At 45.1% G+C, this 26,003-nt stretch overlaps 1 protein-coding gene across 1 annotated transcript in view; it reads left to right on the forward strand.

Annotated features, from left to right (window-relative positions):
• Positions 1-1,377: 1,377 nt before the first annotated feature.
• LOC146785576 (uncharacterized) overlaps positions 1,378-26,003 on the forward strand; it is a 98,793-nt gene continuing 74,167 nt past the window's right edge. Inside the window, exon 1 of the mRNA XM_085633474.1 lies at positions 1,378-1,730. Coding sequence (XP_085489600.1) covers positions 1,486-1,730 — 245 coding nt within the window. The 5' untranslated portion in view covers positions 1,378-1,485. The remainder of the gene's footprint in view (positions 1,731-26,003) is intronic.

Genomic DNA, 26,003 nt, shown 5'->3' on the forward strand with positions numbered 1-26,003 from the left:
CATTCATTGGAATAGACAAGTAGGTTAAAAATGTGAAGTTCATGTTTAATTGCTGCATTCTCTATGGGAGATTTTGTTCATAATTTTATTGTGACTATTTCTAATTATGTGAAAACAGTGGCGTTGGTTTAATAGAAAGAGTATAAACATTCTGCAGAGATGTCTATGAAATCATTTGTGAAACTTATTATTTGTCCAAACATGATCATGGAAAGGTCAAGAATGACACCCTTTATGTGTATTTCAGCGCTTCTATCCAATCAGCTTGTCAAGCAATGTTGTTTTAGCCATTTGAAGCCTAGTATGGGTAAATGTGACCGCATACTAAAATATTGGTATTTTTAAATACACTTCATTTTCATTGAGGCTTGCACGTAGATACTGCTCATTCATTATAACGATGTTCTTTTATGTTTCATTCAATTAAAAAAACGCAACAGTAGCCAGCCTCCTTTTGCATGCTTGTGCAGTAATGGTCAAGTCATAATACCTAAATGGACTCAGGGATCTGGATTTATATTGAAATAACACTTTAAGTTTCGACTTTGAAGCCATAAATTCAGGAGACATTGGGGGTGATAGCCCTTGTCTGATTTGAAATTAACCCAGGCTGGGAAACTAACAACCCTGTTTAGTTCCTGTAGTTTCTCCTTAGTTGTCCTTTCCTTAGTCTTTCACCACCAAATACAAGGTTGGTGATTGGTGAAGGAGAGTGGCAGTCCTATGATGTCATGTAGAATTTCGTGAATGGACGTCCACCTGCATGGAGCTCGGGTGTGAGCAGGCATAACATGCTAAAGACCGACAATGGCAAGAAAGGAAAGGGATATTGGAAGTGAAGCTAAGAGCGCAGATGTGGGTTTGGGGGCTCGGCAGGTCTCCCTCTATAAAAAATGCAGCATGGTGCGGTTCAATCTGCACTATGGATAGAAGTGCATCTGGACAACAGGGTGTGGCTTTGTTATTTTTCACACTTTAACCTGCCACATTATGCCATGGAGGGTATTATCATATCCCATCTAAAGGACAACTAAAGGCCACGCGTTTCTGTCATTTATAGGGTTCGAATCCTGCACATAACTCTTCACAGGTGGCTAGAAAAGCACAGGCCATACATTAGGTTTTGTAATAAATTACAAAAGCACTCTATAATTTAAAAAACAAATGTTTTCTTCTGCATTGAGATTTTGCTTTGAAAATTAATCTGCAGGTTTTAAATGCGCTGCTCATTTGCTTCATGCTGGGTTCCAACAAAAGGACTTACTGCTAAAACACTCGAGGAATGGAGTTTAGTAAGTCGAGACAAAGCGTGACACGCAGTGTGCCAAAATCTGGTGCTCATGACAACAGCAAAACAGGAACAAGCGCAGCCATGGCCCCAGTGCAAAAAGATGTGGCGTGTGAGCTAGGGTTCAAGTGCGGACAGCAGAGCCCTTGGTGAAGCAGCCTGTGTGGAGCAGTCCAGCCTTCAGCACGGTACTCACAATGGCGACCGAGGTGATGTGGAAGTTCGCGGACCTCCACGACTCCATCTCGCTCTCCAGGTCTGAGCGACAGCTGAGGAGAGCCTCCGGGCTGAAGCAGTGGCAGCTGGAGAGGTGCGCACACCTGCGCTCAGAGCTGACCGACGGGCTGGAAAACCAAAAGGAATCTCTCCTGAAGGCTGTGTGGGCTGGCGACGTGGACCAAGTCAACGCCATGTTTAATTCTGGCGTCCCCGTCAATTGTCAGTAAGTGTGCGCTTTGACTTATGACGTCGCGGTTGTCAGACCTTACGTCACTAGGAGGCTTCTACGTGTCACAGGCTCATTCATCACTAAAAAAATACAAGGGCAGTGGTGACTCTATGATTTGCCTACAGCAATGGTATGACTTCGCTTAAAAGAGTTTGGTGCTCACAATGATTCGGGACACAAAGGGGTCCACCTGAAACCCGTCACAACATTTTCTTTCCTGACACCCGCGTGTAAGATATCGTTGACAGAGATAAGGGCTTGACACCCTATCCCTTCCAATGCAATGACGCCTTTTGTCCTCTTATGAACACTTCGTTTAAACCACAAGAGAGCAGAAAGGCCCTTGACGCCGCTCCAAGTACCGGTAGCGCTTGTAAACAAGGCTAAATCTATGCAAAGGAATCTTTGAGTGTGTTTAGACAGGTGTGTCGGCATTCTTTTATTGTAACTTGGCAGCCTGGATTGCTAAAAGCTCACGTAAACAGTGCAATACTCACAATGTTGCAAATATTACTAACTTCACGGTAAATATTAGGTTCGGAATGTAAACGAGTAAAATATAATTTCAGATTCTATGTTCAAGAGCTTGGCAAGTCTGTTCAAAACTCCCCGATGATTTTGGTTGAGGCTACGCCAGTTTAAATGTATATTCCCGCCTTTGTGTTTTCTTAGAGGCTATGGGATAAATTCGACTCTATACCTCATTTGCAACATTAAAACATGTTTTTAATTTTCTGTGCTTTGTCTAGAATAGATGTGGCATATATTTATTTTGGTGTCTCGTCGCTGTGCATGAGAATGATTGTGATCTGCCCTCGAGGTGGTGACTGCAGAGAGAGGTGTGTGCTGTGTTGGTGCTGGACATTATCAGGTCTCTCAGAGACAGCCTCCTTGGGGACAGTGATTACAAAGATGGGCTTGCAGTGGGCCTGTGCCTAACAGTTGTTTAAGGAAAGGTGTGTGGTATGATGATGGAGTGTGTTGTAGATCTATCTGTCTTTATAGTGGGATAAAGAAGGCCCAGGATGCGAAATAAAACTGGAATGGAGCAGCTAGTTACTTGGCAGGTCTGGGAAGTAGTTCAGGATGTCAATTTTGACATATCAATCAATTATGAGTACTTATGAATATACATTCATAAATACATACATACGGGGGCTTTTGCTCAGCCATTTTCATCCATAGTTCTGTTCATGTGTCATTCACATATTGCTTACACCCACTACAGTATGGGGCAATGGGCCAGATCCCTTCACCCATTGGTTGTCTTGCACTGAGTGTTGGCATTTTTCCTGATCACATGTGCACAGCTGCCTGAAAAGCAGTACACTTCAGCGACAAGGCTGGTGTCCCAAGGCTTTTGGCATACTCCTATCTTTCCATATATTTTATTTGTTTGCCTTTTTTAAAAACATATTTCATAGTTTTGCAAAAAGACATTAAACATGAAACATGGCTCTTTTGCCAAAGCCAGACCTTTTGGCTTTGACAGTACTTGCTTTGTGTGGTAACGAGCCTGAGATATATTGGTGGCAGCAAAGGTTAAATAGTTTCCAGAACAAATACCACCACTCAACAGTTCTACCCTTCTTGTGTACATGTTTTTCCTCACAACACGGTTTTTCCTGGATTCAAGGTCCCTGAGTTGTCTCCTGGCTAAGCTTTGTCCCAGTCGCCACTAAGATGGGCACCCCAATTTATTATAAGTTAAAAGGTAAAGATGTATATCTTGTCATAAGACTACATGGTGCAAGATTGATTTAAAAGAGGCAATTGTCAAAATAGTACACCCTGAAGCACACCTCCAGAGCCATAGCTTGTTTGCTTGTTTCTGTGTTTATTGATTTATATTGCCCAAGAAATGTCAGACAAGTCCATCTTCATGTGTTATCATTAGTGCTGCATGGGCAGTAATCCTGAAGCCCAAAGGTGTGAAAAGCATTATGCACCAGGATTAGGATTGTCTTTTATTAACCTACCGAATTTTCATTGCTTCCATTAGCAGCCATGACACCTTTGCTACACCACCCCATATGTAGTTATTCGCTGGCTCTATATAGGGAGAGCTGGATAGACAGGAAGCCAAATCATCTTGAGAATGGGTCAGCCCATTTCCAGCACAATACACCTCAAATGAAGACGCAGACTGACAGATCTGATATAGTCTGAGGAAGGTATCAGCTGACAGAATCCCCTCTCTTCTTGCGTCCCATCACAGTGGTACCGGATTCTGCAAATGGGCTAGAATATATAGAATATATTATCTCCATCCTCAGAAATGGACTGACACTGGGCTGACCTATCACTGGGCGGTGGACGGTTGAGAAGAGGTAAAGGACAATCCTCTAACTGACTTCATTAGCAAGTCATTTTATAATCTACTCTATAAGTTCAGCATGTTCCTCACTTTTTGAGATGTCCCATCCAGAAGTCTACCACACTTGACTGAGGGCTCACTCTGTACCTTTAGTGCCAATAAGATATCACTTGTGTTTATTCTTTGCTCTACCAGGTTTATCCTTGGGGAGTGTGACCTGGTAAACCTACTCAGAAGACCCTGGTGTGTCATGGTGCTGCGGTTATTGTGGCTGACCTTAGTTTGCCCTAGGCCTGCAACAGTCCAGAGCATGCTGTTTCTCCGGTGTTTGGACAAGCTATTGAGTTGTAAATATTGTGAGACAGAAAACCGGGAAACAAATATTGTGATACAAAAGTATTGTGATACAAAAATACAATTTCAAGAATTTTTGGCCTGATCACGATCTTGGGGGATGGGATACTCCATCACAAACGTGACAGATATTCCGTCCGCCGTATTACAATTCCATTATTTCCATAGTATCCATCTGCCAAGATCATAATCAGGCCCATAGTTTTTTTAGTTACGTAATATTTTCAAGAATATTGTTGTTTTTAATATCGTTTTCATTATTATAGTTGAAAAAGTATAGTTGTTAATTATGTTAATATGTTTTAGTTGATATATTAATTGTATGTTACTATCATTTGTATGATTGCTATTCATTTTTTTAAAAATAGTATGTCATTTTGAGTGATATAGAAAGTTTTATTTTATTGGTAATAGTACATTTATAGTATTGCAGAAGATTGTTCGGTTTGTAGAAGGATAGGGCGGGAAGCAAATTAAGTAATAATTCATTCTTAATTAATTAACAACTTTTAATCCGTTATGTGGTTAGTATCATTATGTAAATTATGTAATACTGATTTCTTTTAATCATAGTTTAGGTGGGGTTTGCTAGGGGTGTAAGGGTATAGAGTGGGAAGTTAATTAGGTAATAATTAACAATGACTAGATAATTAATTAACTGATTATTAATTATGTAAATTGTGTAATACTTATATATTTTTTTGCTATATTTTAGGTGCAGGTTTTCAGGTTTTCAGGTTTGTAGGGTTGTAGGGGTAGTTAATTAAGTATTAATTATGTAACAATCATTAATTGATAATTATTTAGTTTATAATTCATTATGTTAATTGTTTAATTGTATATATATATATTTATTTCATGTTAATTAGTAATGTTTATTTGACGGGTTTTCTTCTTTTTCTAAATTAATAGGGTTAGTCGTATATGCAATGTGTCTGAAGTGAAGTACTTTCCCTACTATTGCTTAGACTGGACTACAAATGGTAAATTTAGCCTTTCTAAAGTCCAACGCTTTCCCTAATGTTGTGCTGGTTGGAGTGGGAATAGTAAATTTTACCCCTCCGAAGTCCAATAGTTACCCTACTGTTCACTGTTCACTGTTTGGAGATGGAATTGTAAATTTAAACTTTCCCTACTTTTGCGCAGATTGGAATCAGAATAGTCAATGTAATTCCTCCAAAGTCCAATTCTTCCCCTACTGTTGTGCAGACAGGAGTAGGAAAAATACATCTTTGTGTATATATAACCCCTCCAAACTCCTACATTTTCACCACTGTTGCATTGACTAGTGTAGCAATGATAAATGTAACCCCTCCGAAGTCTAACACTTTCCCTACTGTTGCATTCTTTGGAGTGGGAAGAGTCAATTTAACCCTTTTGAATTCCAACACTTTCACTACTGTTGAGGTGTTTGGAGTGGGAATAGTAAATGTAACCCCTTCGAAGTCCTACATTTTCTCTACTATTGCATAAACTGAAGTGAGAATAGTATATCTAATATTCCAAGACTTCAATAACTTTCCTGATATCGGTTAATTATATGTTGATAATCGTGTAAAAATTAGAACCCTTATATTATTTGTTTCTATTTTTAATTTTTTTCAATTTTTTTTATATTTTTTGTAAATCTGTTTGTCATGGTTTTTAATTTCTCTATATGTTATTCATTTGGTAATTTATTTAATATTTTGTAATTGAATTCTTAATATTTGTTATGTTTTATTTAATACATAGATAGATAGATAGATGTTTTTATATTAGTAAATAAAAATGATTTTTTTATATAATGTAAAATGTATATTTCAATTGTGTTACATGATATATATGTATATATCTACATAGTTATATAAACACACAAACTTATACATATATGCGTGAGTGTGTTTCTATAAGTACATATTTATATATAGCATTACGTATACATGGAATTTATTTAATTTGCATTATATGAATGTTATGTAGTAAAATATTTAAGATTTGCTACTTCAAACTGTATATATATCAAAAACTATATTTTTGTTTATTTTTGGATGATATTAGTGTTACCTGATATTTTATTTCCAATATTTTTGCATCCTCTTGTAAGATCTTTCCTCCAGAGGAACAACTAATTCCGAAGGTTAATTGTTTTCATTGCTTAATTGTGGCCCACTCTTTGCCTCTTACTGGCTCTTCAGCTCAGCATTCTGTAAGAGCTGTAACCCATTACAAACTTCAATTAAAACCACCCCATCCTTATTTTTCTAGTACCATTTACTTTGCAGGACCATTAGAATTCAAATATATTCTAACACAGCAACTCAAATTTCCTTTTGAGCGGTTCTGCCTATTCAGTAACAGTGCGGATACAATCTTTGCTACCTTTGGAAGTTTCTTTGACTGCACATCCCATTCGTGTTCTCCTCACCTAATGTAATTGTGTTTTCCGGCAATTGTATTCCCTTATTACCTGCAGGGTTTAACCCTTCTGCTTTGCCACAAAATAGGAATCGCTGGTTTTGGGTACTGTGGGAGCTTGGATAAAGCACATTAAACATTTGGTAGGTCACGCCATCCTGCCAGTTCAGCAGAGGCTCTGAGCTCTGGCTCCCTGGTGCAATACTGCCCAGTCTATCATGCCATCCACGCTTGCCTGGTGGGGATGTCACTGCCTTCAGACCAGCTGTCAGTACTGCAGTTGCTTTGAAGGCAGAAGAATCTAGCAAGAGGCTGCCAAGTTGTTAGGGCCTCAAGCTGCATTTTTTTATTCTTAAAGAAAAAGGCAGGTAGATTTTCCATGATCATTGGTGTCATTCATTAGTTTCCCCACTTGTGACTGCCATGCCTCACATGGTAGTCCCTGGTGGGTAAAAGTAGTGTCAATTACCCAGCCCTTAAGAATAATAATAATAATTTGATATATGAAGCACTTAGTTACTCCGGACGGAGTGTCTCCGCGCTAGGATTGTCCTACCAGCCAACAACCAAACTGAACTAACAAAGAAGAAAACAGACCAAAACAAAAAAAAAACAGCTAAAACAGCTCCAGACAATGCAGAGATCAATCTCAACCTAACCCTCTGTACCTGAAAAATAAACTCGAACTATCTGGTAGTGCTCTGACCTCTCGGAGCACCAGCACTCTGCTCCTTAAGCCAAAGAAATTTTAAAAAACTGAAAACCTACAAACGTACTTTCTCCGGCATTGCTCCATTGCCCCGAGAATTTGGAACTCCCTACCGGTTGAAACAAGACTGATTCCATCAACTTTTGCCTTCAAAAGAGAAGTGAAGGAACTACTGATGAACAATGCGCTGAACTAGTAGCCTCTCTCCCTTGCCGCCCTGCCTGCTTTAGCGTTACCAACTGGCCTCTGCTAAGGCCCTGTATCGCCCCTACTGTGTTATTGCTGTTCCTAATGTGTAACTTCTCGCAACTGCTACCGGCCTCTGTCACGGCCCATGTTTGCATGTCCTCATGGCACAGTTGATTCTGATGTAGACTGCATTAAATGTCTTAATTGCCTTAATTTTCTCCTGCCACTGTACACCCCTCAACCTGCATGTAAAGCGCTCTGATACCTGCTTGGGTCATGTTTGCGCTATACAAAACTTTTTAAATAAAAATTAATTAATTTAAAAAAGCCACTAGAGCAGCTGAAATAACCAGGTTTTGAGCATATTACGGAAACCTGACTCTGAAGACTCCATCCTAAGATGGAGAGGTAGGGTGGACCACAGCTTTGCAGCTCAAAAACCAAAAGAGCAGCACCCCTTCCAGGCTTGTTTCACAGATGGAACACAGCCAGCTTAGCCTTAGATGACCTGAGACTGCAGCTTGGATGATATGGTTTTACCATGGAAAGCAGGTGCCAAGGGCCCCTGCCATTGAGCATTTTATGGCATCGGCTCATACCTTTAAAAGAGATTCTCTTGCTTGGGGGAAGCCAGTGCAATTTGGCAAGAGCTGGACCAGAAGGCACGCGTCTGGGTAGATTTAACAATAAACCTGCAGCCGCGTTTTGTACTCTGCAACTTTTGCAATCTACCCCGTGTGGCCCTGATGTAAAGGGTAAAACAATAGTCCACTTGGGATGTCACCAATGCCTGGACTATTGTTTTACTGGCGGCCAGCGGCAGAAGATCCATGATCTTCCTCAGAATTTTTGAAGGTGCTGAAACATTTACCTGCGACACAAGCAGTCTGACCATCAAAAGTCATCTTAGCTTCAAACCAAACTCCTAAGCTCTTCCGCTTTAACTTAGCGACTGGAAGGGGGCCCAGAGCATCAGGCCAACAGGCGGAAGACTAGACAGAGGGAGCTTTACAAAAAATGAGGACCTCAGTTTTATTAGCATTAAGCTCGAGGCAGCTCCTGTTTACCCATTTTGCCAGCTCCACCAAACAAAATCTAACTTGGGCAGCCAAACCTTCCACTTCCTGGGACAGAGTGACAATAAGTTGCTTATCATCGGCATAAGACGCAATGGTCACATTGTGTCACTCGATGATCTCCACCAGGGAGAGCATGTATAGATTAAATTAAGAGCCTGGAGTACTCATATCCTGGTCGTCCTGAGGCAAAAGGACGAACAGGTCGAATGTTTCCTCTGACAGCGCCAGCTATGGCTTGCCAGTAGAAATCTGAGGCCCCCCACCTCTAACCCACCTACGACTAACCCAGAACCATCTGTCCTTCAGGAAACAGCTCAAGACTTGGCTCTTCGAGCAGAAGCGGATCCCACTCCCCCCAGCGCCTTGAGACCCTACGGATGAGTAGCGCGCTTTACAAATTCATTGATTGATTGATTGATTAACTGGGGTGGGAACTACAAGTTTGGCGGGGCAGAGGAATCACCAATTTATGCCACTTACACACTCTGTCAAACTCTAAATGATCCACTCACTCTCTCCCCTCTATCAGATAAGGAACCTGAACACAGGTGTTGTTTTCTTTTTCCAGTGTCTGCTGTGAGAGTCTAATGGTTGTTTAAGTGGGTTTGTTAAGAGAGGGTATGGGCTGCGTGTCTCTTTCATACTTTACAGATCTAACAAGTAGCCTCATGTTATGTGTGACATCTTCTGCCAGCACTGGTTTTAACTAGAAGCACGTTGCTTCTGAGACTTAGAATGTCACCATGGCAACGATATAGATCTGTGGGGAGGAGCCCCAGCATGCAAATTGCTATTGGCAAAGAACAGTTCAATATGTCACACATTACAGGGTGTCATTAGCAGCTACACTAAGACTGTGCGTACAATGCTGTTTCAAAGTTATCTTTTATTTCCATGGTTACTATGGTTACCTTAAAGGCACAACCATGGAGCTCTAACTCACTGCCCTGTTGAGTTGCTTTCCAGAGCCTGGTAGGGAGGCAGTATATGAGATGTTAGAGTCAGCAAACCAGAAAGAAAATCGACACACCTCTCTATAATAGGTGTTACTATAGCCTGATTTAATATTACTCAATTTACAGACCTTGGAAGGATGGAATGGTAAGTAGGCCTTGCCAGGGATTAGAAACCAGAACCTGCAGATCACCTCATATCCCACATTTAATTGTCGCTCACTGAGACATCCGCCTTGCTTTGACTTATAATTTAACTTTAGAGGTGTATGTGCCATATTTCTAATATTCGTTTTACTATCAATGAAGTTTCTTCAAGTTCAGTTTCAAAAACATTTTAATCTCATTACTCCTTTAATTTCACAATAGGAACGATCAAAACATCAATGGCGAATCTTTTGGTTAGATATAGGTGTTTTTCTGAGAATGTTCATACTGACTGGGATTTCAAAGCACATACCATGAGTTTTCATTCATCTGAATAACAAAAAAGGTATTTGTGACTCAACCAAACTCCATTCGCTGATTCTTTCTCCATAGCACCCTCTCTTACTCTCTCTCTCCCTCAGTCCTTCATACACGCCATGCCAGAGTTTTCTCCAGTTCTGTGACACAAACAACAGAGCTGGTAGGTTGGTTGAGGGGCCCCTAAAATTCCTGCACCTCCAGCAACTGCGCAACTACTAACCCTGAAAACTCCCTCACTTCCTAAACTCACTGTTTTGCACTTCTAACTCCCCTGATGTTCCCAAAACACTGGGGTGTCTGGCCATGTTTCCTCACCCCTCTTTCCAATTTCAACCCCGCTACCATGTCTTTAACTGTCAAATCACTCGCGAGGCAGACGAGTTGCTATCTCTGAAGAAAGCTGCGATTTAGCTAATATATTGCACGAGTTGCAGAAGTGACATAGCTGAAAACAAAATAGACGATGTTATTTCTTTAAGAATTCTTAATTGTATAGCTAAAACTGTATGTAGCGCTTTGAACTTGTACCGCACTTTAAAAACGTAAAATTTGTCGGGGGAGTTTTTCTGGCTGGATAAAGCTTTTCTACGAAAAGTAACGACGAAGGTACAACTTTGGAAAACAACCTGCAGCGACTCTTTGAACAATGGAGGGCTTTGCTAATTAATGCCTGTCTCTTTTTCAGTTGCCACGTTTGTGTTTTGTTTTCAGGTGTGTTACGTAGCAATATGCCCTGAGTGTGTCACAGGGTGAGTGACACTAACTAGGGGAGCTGTGATCTTCTAGCCAATGAGGTTTCTTCCAGCAGGGTCATGCAACCGCCAAGCACCTGCGTTCCTCTTATTGGCCAGTGACAATGTCATAGCACCCGCCGTTCCATATTTTCACTTGCTAAATCCTACACAATTTGTTTGCGTAGTCTAATCTCCAGTTAGTACTGTGGGTTTGATACTGGCAGCAGCTGCTTTGAGACCAATGGGTTTATTCCTTGTGTGAATTTCGAAGGCGTGTTAAATACGAGTGACTTTAGCTGTGCAGCCAGCGGTGCTTGGACCGCATCACGCGGCATCAGGTATCTAAGGCTGGGTGGTGGAGATGTTTTTTGGGGGAGGGGAGCGGTTGAGAGGTGGATTGTCCTGTCAGAAATCTGGTTCAGGACCCTTCCTTCAGAAAGGAAACCATTCAAGGCAGCATTTGCTCAAAGCACCATCCAGGGCTCGTAGTCATGCCATGCATGTGGTGGCCTCTGCCCAGACCAGAGCGAACCAACCATCCGTTGGGGCCCTGCAGGTGACAGGTGGACATCAGAAACCTCACGTTTTGGGTGAACTGCCTGACACTGCTTAATTTGAGCTGGTGGTTTCCGGTGCTCAGCACCGGCACTTAATTGTCTGCACCAGCACTTAATTTTCAGCACCGGCACTTATGCCAGCTGTCACACGTGGCGCTGTTTGTATAATTTAGAGCTGAGCAGACCAGCAATTATTTATTAATTCAGTATGCATCAAAAGCAACTAATACCTGCCGCCCAAGCTATTTTTTTTACAGCTTTGGGGGCCTGGAATAGTCTGAATTGTCACAGTATACTGGTTAGTAGTTGTGCAGGTACTGTTATTGGCAACAATGCAAGTAGCAATGGCTGGTGCAAGCTGCAGGGGCTTCCGGACTAGAGCCCTTGCACTTCTTTTTTTGTTTTTACAAATTAAGCACTTACTGCCAAGATGCTTCAAAGCACTATGGTGCTACCGGGCTTCCTGTGATGGATTGGTAGCTGGGTACAGGTAAGAGGATAAACCATGTGTCAGTGGGAGTGAGGGTTCCTACTGACCCCAGCATGCCCTCGTCGTGAGTTACACTGGCGTAACGAAAATTGAGGGGGCCTCCCTGCACGGTACGAAGAGGGGCCCCCTCCAGGCTCAATCAGTAGCTCTCTGGCTAGAGTGCAGTGCCGAGGGGGATCCCTGGAGCTTGGGGCCCCACTGCACCGCGGGGGCTGCGGGGGCCTGTGTTACGCCCCTGGTGAGTTACAGAAAGTATGCTCTTGGGAAATTCTACTGTATCTGAATGACTCCCCAAAGAAAAAGCTCAGGACACCACATCCTACACACAAATGTGGAATCCACAGACGCAGGGAGGGAAAACCACTTCTGGACTCAAGAGGACCCTGGTCACACTGATAAATAGGGGCAGCAAAAGTATTGATACCCACTAGGTCTGGGAGAGGCAGGGGTGTAGCAAATTTGCCAGGGACCCTTGTGTAAGCAAGGGACATGGTCCACCGACTACAAAATCATCAGGGATCAGTGGGTCCCTCAGGCCTCTGGGGCCAGGTGCCACTGTAATTGTTGCATCAATAGTAAAAAAGACTAGGTGAAGAGGACTTCCCGGGGGAACCCAAGTAGTTAAACACTGTAGTAATCCAAGCCCTAGGATCCACAATTGATATTAAAATGCAAAAAAAAAATGATGAAGCCCCTATTGGGTAGACTAGGTTGACATCAAAACCGAGTGACACGAAGAACAACCACGGTTATTGAACACAAACGGATACCAGTTGCCACTCTACTGTGCCAGAACCGAGTGACCAACTACATACCAAGCACAGGGTAATTCGTTGAATATCAGCCAACAACTTCCACAGAAACCTGAATGTATGACTACTTCCCAGTCACTGACCACATGTTAACCACATGTTGAAAATAGGTAAATCTCCACAGATGGGTGCCCATCACCACTTTGCCACTAAAAGGAGAACCAGTAAAAGTATATAAGGTTTATCTTGAAATGTATTCTGCAGTTCAGAGCAGGAGATTTCCTTGATGCCTTCAAACTGCGAAAATGAACTGCATTAATCTTTTGAAAGAGAAAATGAATTGTTACATTCTATTTATGCAGAGTTATATAGCACTTTAATGCAATGAAGAGGCTAAAATCAATCATGAAACAGTTCTTTGAGAAGGTGGGATTTCAGGGTGGACCCCAAAAGAATGAAGTGGCCCCAGTAAGACAGGTGAAAGGCTACGCCCTTGAGTGTCTGAAGTGCTCAATTTCTAAAACAATAAGTGCCAGGGCTCTTGTCGGGAGGCCACTGCAGCTTGCACCACATATTGCCCCTGCTATGCTGCCTATGACAGTAAAAACTCAACTAATAAACATCACACTCCTACAAGTGTGACAATTCAGACTATTAGAGGGACCCAAGGCTATAAGAATGGCTTGGGCAGCAAGTAATAGTCATTTTTAAATGTATATTGAATTAATAATTAACTGTTGTTGTGTTAATCTCTAAATCAGCCAGACAGTTCCACTTTGTGGGAAACTGCCACAAGTGCCAGTGTTGACAATTAAGTGCCGGTGCCAAGCACTGGAAACCACCTGCTCAAATTAAGCACTGTGTGTTTGTAAATTCATCTCACATTGCTGCTCAGGTAAAGGACTTCAACCTTGTTCTGAATTCCCAGGTTTCCTTTGTGTTTAAGCAGATGCTACGCTAATTCTGTAAAGCGTTACAACAAACAATTGATGAACGGAATGCTGACAATGCAGACATTCTCCCCCAGTCAAGAGATCTGGGTTAAATCCATCGTTCTTTTGCCCACTACACCACCCCAGTTTAGACATGGCCATATGCAAATCAGTCTTGACCCTGTGCCTCATGGGAACAGTCCAGCCCGAACTGCCAAGCCATGTCTTCCCTGGACCGGAATCAAGCATCCTAGGACCGGTTTCTGGCTATCAGCAGTCATCAGCCATGATAGCTTGACTCCAGTGGCATAGTGAGCACGGGTCCCACGTCTGGGAATACCCATCCCACTTAGGGCGAAAAGCGTTACAACAAACAATTGATGGACGGAATGCTGACAATGCAGACATTCTCCCCCAGTCAAGAGATCTGGGTTAAATCCATCGTTCTTTTGCCCACTACACCACCCCAGTTTAGACATGGCCATATGCAAAGAACGATGGATTTAACCCAGATCTCTTGACTGGGGGAGAATATCTGCATTGTCAGCATTCCGTCCATCATTTGTTTGTTGTAACGCTTTTCGCCCTAAGTGGGATGGGTATTCCCAGACGTGGGACCCGTGCTCACTATGCCACTGGAGTCAAGCTATCCTGGCAGATGACGGCTGATAGCCAGAAACCGGTCCTAGGATGCTTGATTCCGGTCCAGGGAAGACATGGCTTGGCAGTTCGGGCTGGACTGTTCCCATGAGGCACAGGGTCAAGACTGATTTGCATATGGCCATGTCTAAACTGGGGTGGCGTAGTGGGCAAAAGAACGATGGATTTAACCCAGATCTCTTGACTGGGGGAGAATGTCTGCATTGTCAGCATTCCGTCCATCATTTGTTTGTTGTAACGCTTTTCGCCCTAAGTGGGATGGGTATTTCCAGACGTGGGACCCGTGCGCACTACGCCACTGGAGTCAAGCTATCCTGGCTGATGACGGCTGATAGCCAGAAACCGGTCCTAGGATGCTTGATTCCGGTCCAGGGAAGACATGGCTTGGCAGTTCGGGCTGGACTGTTCCCATGAGGCACAGGGTCAAGACTGATTTGCATATGGCTATGTCTAAACTGGGGTGGCGTAGTGGGCAAAAGAACAATGGATTTAACCCAGATCTCTTGACTGGGGGAGAATGTCTGCATTGTCAGCATTCCGTCCATCATTTGTTTGTTGTAACGCTTTTCGCCCTAAGTGGGATGGGTATTCCCAGACGTGGGACCCGTGCTCACTACGCCACTGGAGTCAAGCTATCCTGGCTGATGACGGCTGATAGCCAGAAACCGGTCCTAGGATGCTTGATTCCGGTCCAGGGAAGACATGGCTTGGCAGTTCGGGCTGGACTGTTCGCAAGAGGCACAGGGTCAAGACTGATTTGCATATGGCCATGTCTAAACTGGGGTGGCGTAGTGGGCAAAAGAACGATGGATTTAACCCAGATCTCTTGACTGGGGGAGAATGTCTGCATTGTCAGCATTCCGTCCATCATTTGTTTGTTGTAACGCTTTTCGCCCTAAGTGGGATGGGTATTCCCAGACGTGGGACCCGTGCTCACTACGCCACTGGAGTCAAGCTATCCTCGCTGATGACGGCTGATAGCCAGAAACCGGTCCTAGGATGCTTGATTCCGGTCCAGGGAAGACATGGCTTGGCAGTTCGGGCTGGACTGTTCCCATGAGGCACAGGGTCAAGACTGATTTGCATATGGCCATGTCTAAACTGGGGTGGCGTAGTGGGCAAAAGAACGATGGATTTAACCCAGATCTCTTGACTGGGGGAGAATATCTGCATTGTCAGCATTCCGTCCATCATTTGTTTGTTGTAACGCTTTTCTCCCTAAGTGGGATGGGTATTCCCAGACGTGGGACCCGTGCTCACTACGCCACTGGAGTCAAGCTATCCTGGCTGATGACGGCTGATAGCCAGAAACCGGTCCTAGGATTCTTGATTCCGGTCCAGGGAAGACGTGGCTTGGCAGTTCGGGCTGGACTGTTCCCATGAGGCACAGGGTCAAGACTGATTTGCATATGGCCATGTCTAAACTGGGGTGGCGTAGTGGGCAAAAGAACGATGGATTTAACCCAGATCTCTTGACTGGGGGAGAATGTCTGCATTGTCAGCATTCTGTCCATCATTTGTTTGTTGTAACGCTTTTCGCCCTAAGTGGGATGGGTATTCCCAGACGTGGGACCCGTGCTCACTACGCCACTGGAGTCAAGCTATCCTGGCTGATGACGGCTGATAGCCAGAAACCGGTCCTAGGAAGCTTGATTCCGATCCAGGGAAGACATGGCTTGGCAGTTCGGGCTGGACTGTTCCCATGAGGCACAGGGTCAAGACTGATTTGCATATGGCCATGTCTAAACTGGGGTGGCGTAGTGGGCAAAAGAACGATGGATTTAACCCAGATCTCTTGAATGGGGGAGAATGTCTGCATTGTCAGCATTCCGTCCATCATTTGTTTGTTGTAACGCTTTTCGCCCTAAGTGGGATGGGTATTCCCAGACGTGGGACCCGTGCTCACTACGCCACTGGAATCAAGCTATCCTGGCTGATGACGACTGATAGCAAGAAACCGGTCCTAGGATGCTTGATTCCGGTCCAGGGAAGACGTGGCTTGGCAGTTCGGGCTGGACTGTTCCCATGAGGCACAGGGTCAAGACTGATTTGCATATGGCCATGTCTAAACTGGGGTGGCGTAGTGGGCAAAAGAACGATGGATTTAACCCAGATCTCTTGACTGGGGGAGAATGTCTGCATTGTCAGCATTCCGTCCATCATTTGTTGGTTGTAACGCTTTTCGCCCTAAGTGGGATGGGTATTCCCAGACGTGGGACCCGTGCTCACTACGCCACTGGAGTCAAGCTATCCTGGGTGATGACGGCTGATAGCCAGAAACCGGTCCTAGGATGCTTGATTCCGGTCCAGGGAAGACATGGCTTGGCAGTTCGGGCTGGACTGTTCCCATGAGGCACAGGGTCAAGACTGATTTGCATATGGCCATGTCTAAACTGGGGTGGCGTAGTGGGCAAAAGAACGATGGATTTAACCCAGATCTCTTGACTGGGGGAGAATGTCTGCATTGTCAGCATTCCGTCCATCATTTGTTTGTTGTAACGCTTTTCGCCCTAAGTGGGATGGGTATTCCCAGACGTGGGACCCGTGCTCAATCTCTTGACTGGGGGAGAATGTCTGCATTGTCAGCATTCCGTCCATCATTTGTTTGTTGTAACGCTTTTCGCCCTAAGTGGGATGGGTATTCCCAGACGTGGGACCCGTGCTCACTACGCCACTGGAGTCAAGCTATCCTGGCTGATGACGGCTGATAGCCAGAAACCGGTCCTAGGATGCTTGATTCCGGTCCAGGGAAGACATGGCTTGGCAGTTCGGGCTGGACTGTTCCCATGAGGCACAGGGTCAAGACTGATTTGCATATGGCCATGTCTAAACTAGGGTGGCGTAGTGGGCAAAAGAACGATGGATTTAACCCAGATCTCTTGACTGGGGGAGAATGTCTGCATTGTCAGCATCCGTCCATCATTTGTTTGTTGTAACGCTTTTCGCCCTAAGTGGGATGGGTATTCCCAGACGTGGGACCCGTGCTCACTACGCCACTGGAGTCAAGCTATCCTGGCTGATGACGGCTGATAGCCAGAAACCGGTCCTAGGATGCTTGATTCCGATCCAGGGAAGACATGGCTTGGCAGTTCGGGCTGGACTGTTCCAATGAGGCACAGGGTCAAGACTGATTTGCATATGGCCATGTCTAAACTGGGGTGGCGTAGTGGGCAAAAGAACGATGGATTTAACCCAGATCTCTTGAATGGGGGAGAATGTCTGCATTGTCAGCATTCCGTCCATCATTTGTTTGTTGTAACGCTTTTCGCTCTAAGTGGGATGGGTATTCCCAGACGTGGGACCCGTGCTCACTACTCCACTGGAGTCAAGCTATCCTGGCTGATGACGACTGATAGCCAGAAACCGGTCCTAGGATGCTTGATTCCAGTCCAGAGAAGACATGGCTTGGCAGTTCGGGCTGGACTGTTCCCATGAGGCACAGGGTCAAGACTGATTTGCATATGGCTATGTCTAAACTGGGGTGGCGTAGTGGGCAAAAGAACAATGGATTTAACCCAGATCTCTTGACTGGGGGAGAATGTCTGCATTGTCAGCATTCCGTCCATCATTTGTTTGTTGTAACGCTTTTCGCCCTAAGTGGGATGGGTATTCCCAGACGTGGGACCCGTGCTCACTACGCCACTGGAGTCAAGCTATCCTGGCTGATGACGGCTGATAGCCAGAAACCGGTCCTAGGATGCTTGATTCCGGTCCAGGGAAGACATGGCTTGGCAGTTCGGGCTGGACTGTTCGCAAGAGGCACAGGGTCAAGACTGATTTGCATATGGCCATGTCTAAACTGGGGTGGCGTAGTGGGCAAAAGAACGATGGATTTAACCCAGATCTCTTGACTGGGGGAGAATGTCTGCATTGTCAGCATTCCGTCCATCATTTGTTTGTTGTAACGCTTTTCGCCCTAAGTGGGATGGGTATTCCCAGACGTGGGACCCGTGCTCACTACGCCACTGGAGTCAAGCTATCCTCGCTGATGACGGCTGATAGCCAGAAACCGGTCCTAGGATGCTTGATTCCGGTCCAGGGAAGACATGGCTTGGCAGTTCGGGCTGGACTGTTCCCATGAGGCACAGGGTCAAGACTGATTTGCATATGGCCATGTCTAAACTGGGGTGGCGTAGTGGGCAAAAGAACGATGGATTTAACCCAGATCTCTTGACTGGGGGAGAATATCTGCATTGTCAGCATTCCGTCCATCATTTGTTTGTTGTAACGCTTTTCTCCCTAAGTGGGATGGGTATTCCCAGACGTGGGACCCGTGCTCACTACGCCACTGGAGTCAAGCTATCCTGGCTGATGACGGCTGATAGCCAGAAACCGGTCCTAGGATGCTTGATTCCGGTCCAGGGAAGACGTGGCTTGGCAGTTCGGGCTGGACTGTTCCCATGAGGCACAGGGTCAAGACTGATTTGCATATGGCCATGTCTAAACTGGGGTGGCGTAGTGGGCAAAAGAACGATGGATTTAACCCAGATCTCTTGACTGGGGGAGAATGTCTGCATTGTCAGCATTCTGTCCATCATTTGTTTGTTGTAACGCTTTTCGCCCTAAGTGGGATGGGTATTCCCAGACGTGGGACCCGTGCTCACTACGCCACTGGAGTCAAGCTATCCTGGCTGATGACGGCTGATAGCCAGAAACCGGTCCTAGGAAGCTTGATTCCGATCCAGGGAAGACATGGCTTGGCAGTTCGGGCTGGACTGTTCCCATGAGGCACAGGGTCAAGACTGATTTGCATATGGCCATGTCTAAACTGGGGTGGCGTAGTGGGCAAAAGAACGATGGATTTAACCCAGATCTCTTGAATGGGGGAGAATGTCTGCATTGTCAGCATTCCGTCCATCATTTGTTTGTTGTAACGCTTTTCGCCCTAAGTGGGATGGGTATTCCCAGACGTGGGACCCGTGCTCAATCTCTTGACTGGGGGAGAATGTCTGCATTGTCAGCATTCCGTCCATCATTTGTTTGTTGTAACGCTTTTCGCCCTAAGTGGGATGGGTATTCCCAGACGTGGGACCCGTGCTCACTACGCCACTGGAGTCAAGCTATCCTGGCTGATGGCGGCTGATAGCCAGAAACCGGTCCTAGGATGCTTGATTCCGGTCCAGGGAAGACATGGCTTGGCAGTTCGGGCTGGACTGTTCCCATGAGGCACAGGGTCAAGACTGATTTGCATATGGCCATGTCTAAACTGGGGTGGCGTAGTGGGCAAAAGAACGATGGATTTAACCCAGATCTCTTGAATGGGGGAGAATGTCTGCATTGTCAGCATTCCGTCCATCATTTGTTTGTTGTAACGCTTTTCGCCCTAAGTGGGATGGGTATTCCCAGACGTGGGACCCGTGCTCACTACTCCACTGGAGTCAAGCTATCCTGGCTGATGACGACTGATAGCCAGAAACCGGTCCTAGGATGCTTGATTCCAGTCCAGGGAAGACATGGCTTGGCAGTTCGGGCTGGACTGTTCCCATGAGGCACAGGGTCAAGACTGATTTGCATATGGCCATGTCTAAACTGGGGTGGCGTAGTGGGCAAAAGAACGATGGATTTAACCCAGATCTCTTGACTGGGGGAGAATGTCTGCATTGTCAGCATTCCGTCCATCATTTGTTGGTTGTAACGCTTTTCGCCCTAAGTGGGATGGGTATTCCCAGACGTGGGACCCGTGCTCACTATGCCACTGGAGTCAAGCTATCCTTGCTGATGACGGCTGATAGCCAGAAACCGGTCCTAGGATGCTTGATTCCGGTCCAGGGAAGACATGGCTTGGCAGTTCGGGCTGGACTGTTCCCATGAGGCACAGGGTCAAGACTGATTTGCATATGGCCATGTCTAAACTGGGGTGGCGTAGTGGGCAAAAGAACGATGGATTTAACCCAGATCTCTTGACTGGGGGAGAATGTCTGCATTGTCAGCATTCCGTCCATCATTTGTTTGTTGTAACGCTTTTCGCCCTAAGTGGGATGGGTATTCCCAGACGTGGGACCCGTGCTCACTACGCCACTGGAGTCAAGCTATCCTGGCTGATGACGGCTGATAGCCAGAAACCGGTCTTAGGATGCTTGATTCCAGTCCAGGGAAGACATGGCTTGGCAGTTCGGGCTGGACTGTTCCCATGAGGCACAGGGTCAAGACTGATTTGCATATGGCCATGTCTAAACTGGGGTGGCGTAGTGGGCAAAAGAACGATGGATTTAACCCAGATCTCTTGACTGGGGGAGAATGTCTGCATTGTCAGCATTCCGTCCATCATTTGTTTGTTGTAACGCTTTTCACCCTAAGTGGGATGGGTATTCCCAGATGTGGGACCCGTGCTCACTACGCCACTGGAGTCAAGCTATCCTGGCTGATGACGGCTGATAGCCAGAAACCGGTCCTAGGATGCTTGATTCCGGTCCAGGGAAGACATGGCTTGGCAGTTCGGGCTGGACTGTTCCCATGAGGCACAGGGTCAAGACTGATTTGCATATGGCCATGTCTAAACTGGGGTGGTGTAGTGGGCAAAAGAACGATAGATTTAACCCAGATCTCTTGACTGGGGGAGAATGTCTGCATTGTCAGCATTCCGTCCATCATTTGTTTGTTGTAACGCTAATTCTGTAAGGCAAGTGACCATCAATGGGTCTTCCCACCAGAGAAAGGCCCACTGATAAGCGAACAAATTGTAATATACCTTCAATAGAGGAGTATAGGACAGTGGCGGCCAGCATGGATCTGGTGTGGTGAGACGGGGCATAATTAAAAGAAATTAAATTTCACTTACCTCCTCACCGCTCTGTCCCACGTCGTCTCTCCTCTGCTGAACAGGAAACAGCCAGGCTCCCCTAAGCCAATTACAACGCTGCAATGCAGTTTTGTGATTGGCTCCCCTAAACCAATCACAACAGTGCAATGCATGCATCGCTTTGATTGGTCTGAGCGCGTGGTTAAGTACCCATACAGGGACAGGGGGGCCTGGGCATGTTCTCCATGCAGGCTGTAATGCAGTCTGCATGGAGAACATGCTAAAGTGCGCATGACTGTTTGGCCAGCCCAAGCACTTTAGTATGCGCACTTTAATGTGCCCTCCACTCCTCCCCTGCTCCGTCAGCAGAGCAGCTCCACTCTCATGGTGCAGCAGCAGGGAAGAATAAAATGATAATAGCTTTGCTCTATTATCATGTTATTTTTCCTTTCTTTTACTGCTGCACAGCAGTAGTGGGGCGACGCTCTTCCACCTTAGCTGAGGAGCCGCCACTGGTGTAATATCTGCCTCCTCCTTCATATTTGCTCATGTACAAGGTTATCACAAAATAAATTTCCTTTGGATTGTACTTCAAAGACTCAAAATAATAATAACTAGGTGTACCAAAGTACACCTCGATCTCACTCTTTCAAGCGCACATCACTCATATAAGGGAAATATAACTGTATGCACAAGGCTAACAATATAGACAACGTTTTTATGAGAAAGTATAAATCTATTTATTAGTTAATTATATCATAAAATACACAGGACTTGAAGTGTATAGACAGTCATGTGTCATGTGCAAGGTGACACATTAGTGTATGTGGTCTAGTTGCTAACCTTTTGACATTTGCACTTGCTGCCTGGAGTGCAATGCCAGCTTCAACACTTGATCAGGAAAATCAGAAGAGACTGGGTAGCCGCGGCCCGTGGAGGGAGTTCCGTGGGGCGGAAAGGCGAAGCGGGGGAGGGGCAGGGTGGGGGGTACTAAAAACCGGAATATGGATAATTGGAGGTAAGTAAACAATTAAATAAATAAAACGAATGTCGTAGCGCGCCCTGCATCGCAAATTGCGATGCAGCGCACGCTAGGAAATTCACGGGTCGCGGCTGAGTCTGGGCATAACCATTTCTCTGGGCAAGTGCGGGCCTAATATTGTCTAAATATTATGTTGAAACCCACTCCCAGCCATCACATTCTGGCTCATGTAATCTGGTTTAATACAAACTCCTCACACCATGATGTACTGTCAAGAGCTGTTCCCTGTCCCTGGTGAACCTGAATAAACTTGGGCCTGCCCTGTGCATCCAAGGTGGCTGTGAACATGTCAATATTGTAAATCACATGTATTGTAGTATGGGTGTTACCTATAGGAACTGAGAAAGAAAGCTAAGCTGAAGCGAAATGCCACTAAAATCCCTATTGCTATTGAAGAGTGTGCTAGCATGAACTTGAAGATTTACCCAGTGTCATCTCTGCCCCAAGAATGCCAGCGTCACCTCCTTCCATTAGCTAAAGATTGGCTGTTCAATCATACATTTCTCAGATTAGCTTACATTCGCGTTTTAATGGTTGCCGTCGGTTCTGCTGCACTTCTGCCACCTAATGTGTGGAATTCATTTTTGTTGGAACATTCAACAGTTCCGTTGTGTAATTTCTGCTTTTCATTGGATTTTATTCTACTGAGTCGCAGAAACATTGACAAACTTGTGGTATTTACACAGCACATTACCTGATATTTTTATTTGACTGGTGTACATTCGTGAATTCTGTCTTTTGGGTGCAATCTAAATGCAACTGTTAATTTCTTGGAAGGTTTCCCTTTAGCTTTCTAATGTGATGTTGGTTTGTTAATTTGGAATGAGGGGCACTAATTTAATAAACCAATATCAAGCTGATCAAAACATAGTTCACTGAGACAACCTGACTTTAATCAACATTAAGTATGGCACAACTAGCAGGATTTTCCCAAGAGGAAGGAATGTTAAGTAATCAATCAAAAACAAAACAACAGAAGGTCGCAAAATAACATAAAACTGGCAAAGTAATCTAGTAAAACGTAAAAGAAGGACCTAAGCATTGGCAAAACCTCAATAAGTGAACCAGACATATGATGTTTTTTTAATTTTTGAGTAAAAAAGCACCAAGTGCCAATAGAAGTCAATGGTTGTGGTTGACCCTGACCAAATTTCAGGCCAACTGTGATGGAACATGTGTCCAGTGCACCTGGTGGGTTTTACCAATCAAAGGTTTCACCTTGGGACTTTGTCTCTTTTCTTGCAATGAAACTCCTCTTGCAGGGCAAGGCAGGATGATTGAAGTCAGACATATCAAGTTTGTGTTCCTGCTAAAACCTCCCCCTTCGGCAATCATACACCCCAATTGGTCCAAAGTTTATTCCTACAGCCACAAGGTCAAGTTCACTGATGGAGTATGTTTGCTGCCTGAAGTTTTACTGATAGACAGAATCATTTTTTGAAGCTTAAAACTGGGGTAAGGCTAGATGCTGTAGTCAGGCAGGGCTCAACAAGACTGGATCACTTCACCACAAGGTCCTGCTGAACCTCTTTCTTTCCTTCGAGGTAAAATGCCCAAAGCATGATGATCCTGGAAATCTTGCTCACTCAAGTCACACCTTTCCTTGGTTGCCTCAGCACACTGTCCATTCCCTCCAGCGATCTGAGGATGACCATGTCACACTTGTATATAAGTGCTGTACAGCATACACCTTTCAGACTTACAGTGATGGTTCCTTGGGACCAGAGTTTACACCAAGAGCGTTCCAGAGCACCGGCAAGATCCAATGCAGCTCTCTCACAGCAATGGCGGCTCCTCTGCGAATGTGGAGGAGTGCCGCCCCACTGAGCAATTCAAAACGGAAAAATAAAATGATAATAACGCAACTTTATTATCATTTTATTTAACTGTACTGGCTCCGTTGGGTGGGGAATGGGCCGAGGCTGTTTAGAACTGGGGGAGGAGGGGTAGGCACATCCTAAGTGCGCATGATATTTGGGCCGGCTCTTTCGGGCCGGTGAAACCATCATGCGCACTTTGCATGTTCTCCACCCAGGCTGCATTGCAGCCTGGGTGTGGAGAACAGGCACAGCCTCCCAGCCCCTGTCTGAGTGCTGAATCACTGCAGCGTTGTGATTGGTCAAAGGAGTCTGGGAGGCTGTATACTTCCTGGTTCCTGCTGCCCGAGGTAAGAGAAGAGGACGGAGGAGAGATGTCTGCCGGCCAGCCATATCCAGGTAAGTGTTTTTTTTAAGAATCCCTCCGCTCCTCCCCACGGCCCTGTTTGGTAGCAGCCGTTACTGTCTCACAGGCTTGTGGCCGGTAGTTCTTCCTTACGGCCTTTTCAGTCCCTAAAGCAGGAGTCCAGCCAACTAGCTAATGTTAAATGCTTTTGATCATCTGTGCACAAGGTCACACCTATGCCGTTTCTTCATGCAGCTCCACAAAGAAACGTTTTTCTAATCCCTCACCAGGTTCAGTTATGTTGTGATGGACTTGTGGTGAGGAGCCAATTTTATAATGCACACTTAATAATGATTAGTGACAGCCTCCAACGCAGTGCCAAAATAATTCCCAGTTCCCAACCTGCCTACTTTTGCCACAGCTTCTGCTTGCTTTCTTGAGAACTATCCAAGAACACCCTGCGTTCTAGCTTTTGAGAGTGCACTGTGTCCAAAGCTTCTACCAGCACACAGAGACTATGTTATTCAAATGAGAATCCACCCCTGAAAACCCTTCCCTGACTCTTGCCTCATTGGGAGCATAGATAGAATGACTGGGAAAACAAAAGCCTTCCTCAAGCTAAGCTCGATTAAGCTCTGTTTGGAGTAAACATGTGAAAGGTGCCAGGCCGCACCTGGTCCTTTGTGATGAACTTTGTATTCCTGTCCGCTTCAAGCTCCAACTTTCCAGCATATGTGTGTAATGATGTGATGAAATGCACACTGGGATGTAGGGCATTCTAGAATGAAAGGTTTGGGGATTTTCAAGTAAACACAGTTCACTTATAGCTGGGGATTAGTAAAGTTAGGAAGCTGATTTACGTTTTTTTTGTTAGTTTATTTTCACTTATTTATTAACATATATATATATATACCTTCTTAACTGTTGACTGTTGAAAGGATGTCAGGTCTAACACAAGTGGTTCCCGGTCCCTAAGAAGATTCTGATTCTGTGGTATATGATGACCACGCCTGGAGGATTACTGCTCCACCACAATCTCTGCTCCGCACATTGATTACATCCCTGTTTAATCTAATCTCAGAACCCTGATAGATCGGTTCCTATTTTTCCATCAATCGACTCATAACACCAGTTCCTCCAAGTTCATACTGGCTGTGTCTTTCTGGCTGAGCTTGGGACCAGGCAGCCCCTCGCTACCCTCACAGTCTTCCATTAATCCAGTATTCCGTCTAGTCACTGCTGGTCGACCCAATCATTCCATTCAATCTCGTACTACCTTGTATCTCAGGGCCATTAATGGTACATGAGCCCCTCTGTGACCATCAATGTGTCCAGCCTCTGGAAAGGGAGCGCACTCCTGAGTTGGGTATCTGTCTACTTGTGGCACTGTGGTTGGCCTGTGTGTAGTTTATTTTACTGTCATGCTAACCTTTGCCTCTCCAGCCATGGAGTGAATAAATCCTCTGTTCGTTCTATGCAATCTTCATTGGTTTGTCCTATATTCCCTGCTCTGTTGGTTTGTTCCATCGGTCTAAAACATGCCAGGTGTTGTTTTCCCTTTAAGGGGTCTGCTGATCTACCTTGCCCTAGCTGCTATGCCTCAGAGTAGGAATATTATCTTTATCAGTAATGTACACTATTCACAAACAGCCACACACATCCAACACCAAATTGATGTAGCTCTGATAAAATATCCTTCAGGATAAATTATCCTTCAGGAACTATTCCCGTG

Source organism: Triturus cristatus, chromosome 11 (genome assembly GCF_964204655.1).
Source record: "Triturus cristatus chromosome 11, aTriCri1.1, whole genome shotgun sequence".
Taxonomy (NCBI): domain Eukaryota; kingdom Metazoa; phylum Chordata; class Amphibia; order Caudata; family Salamandridae; genus Triturus; species Triturus cristatus.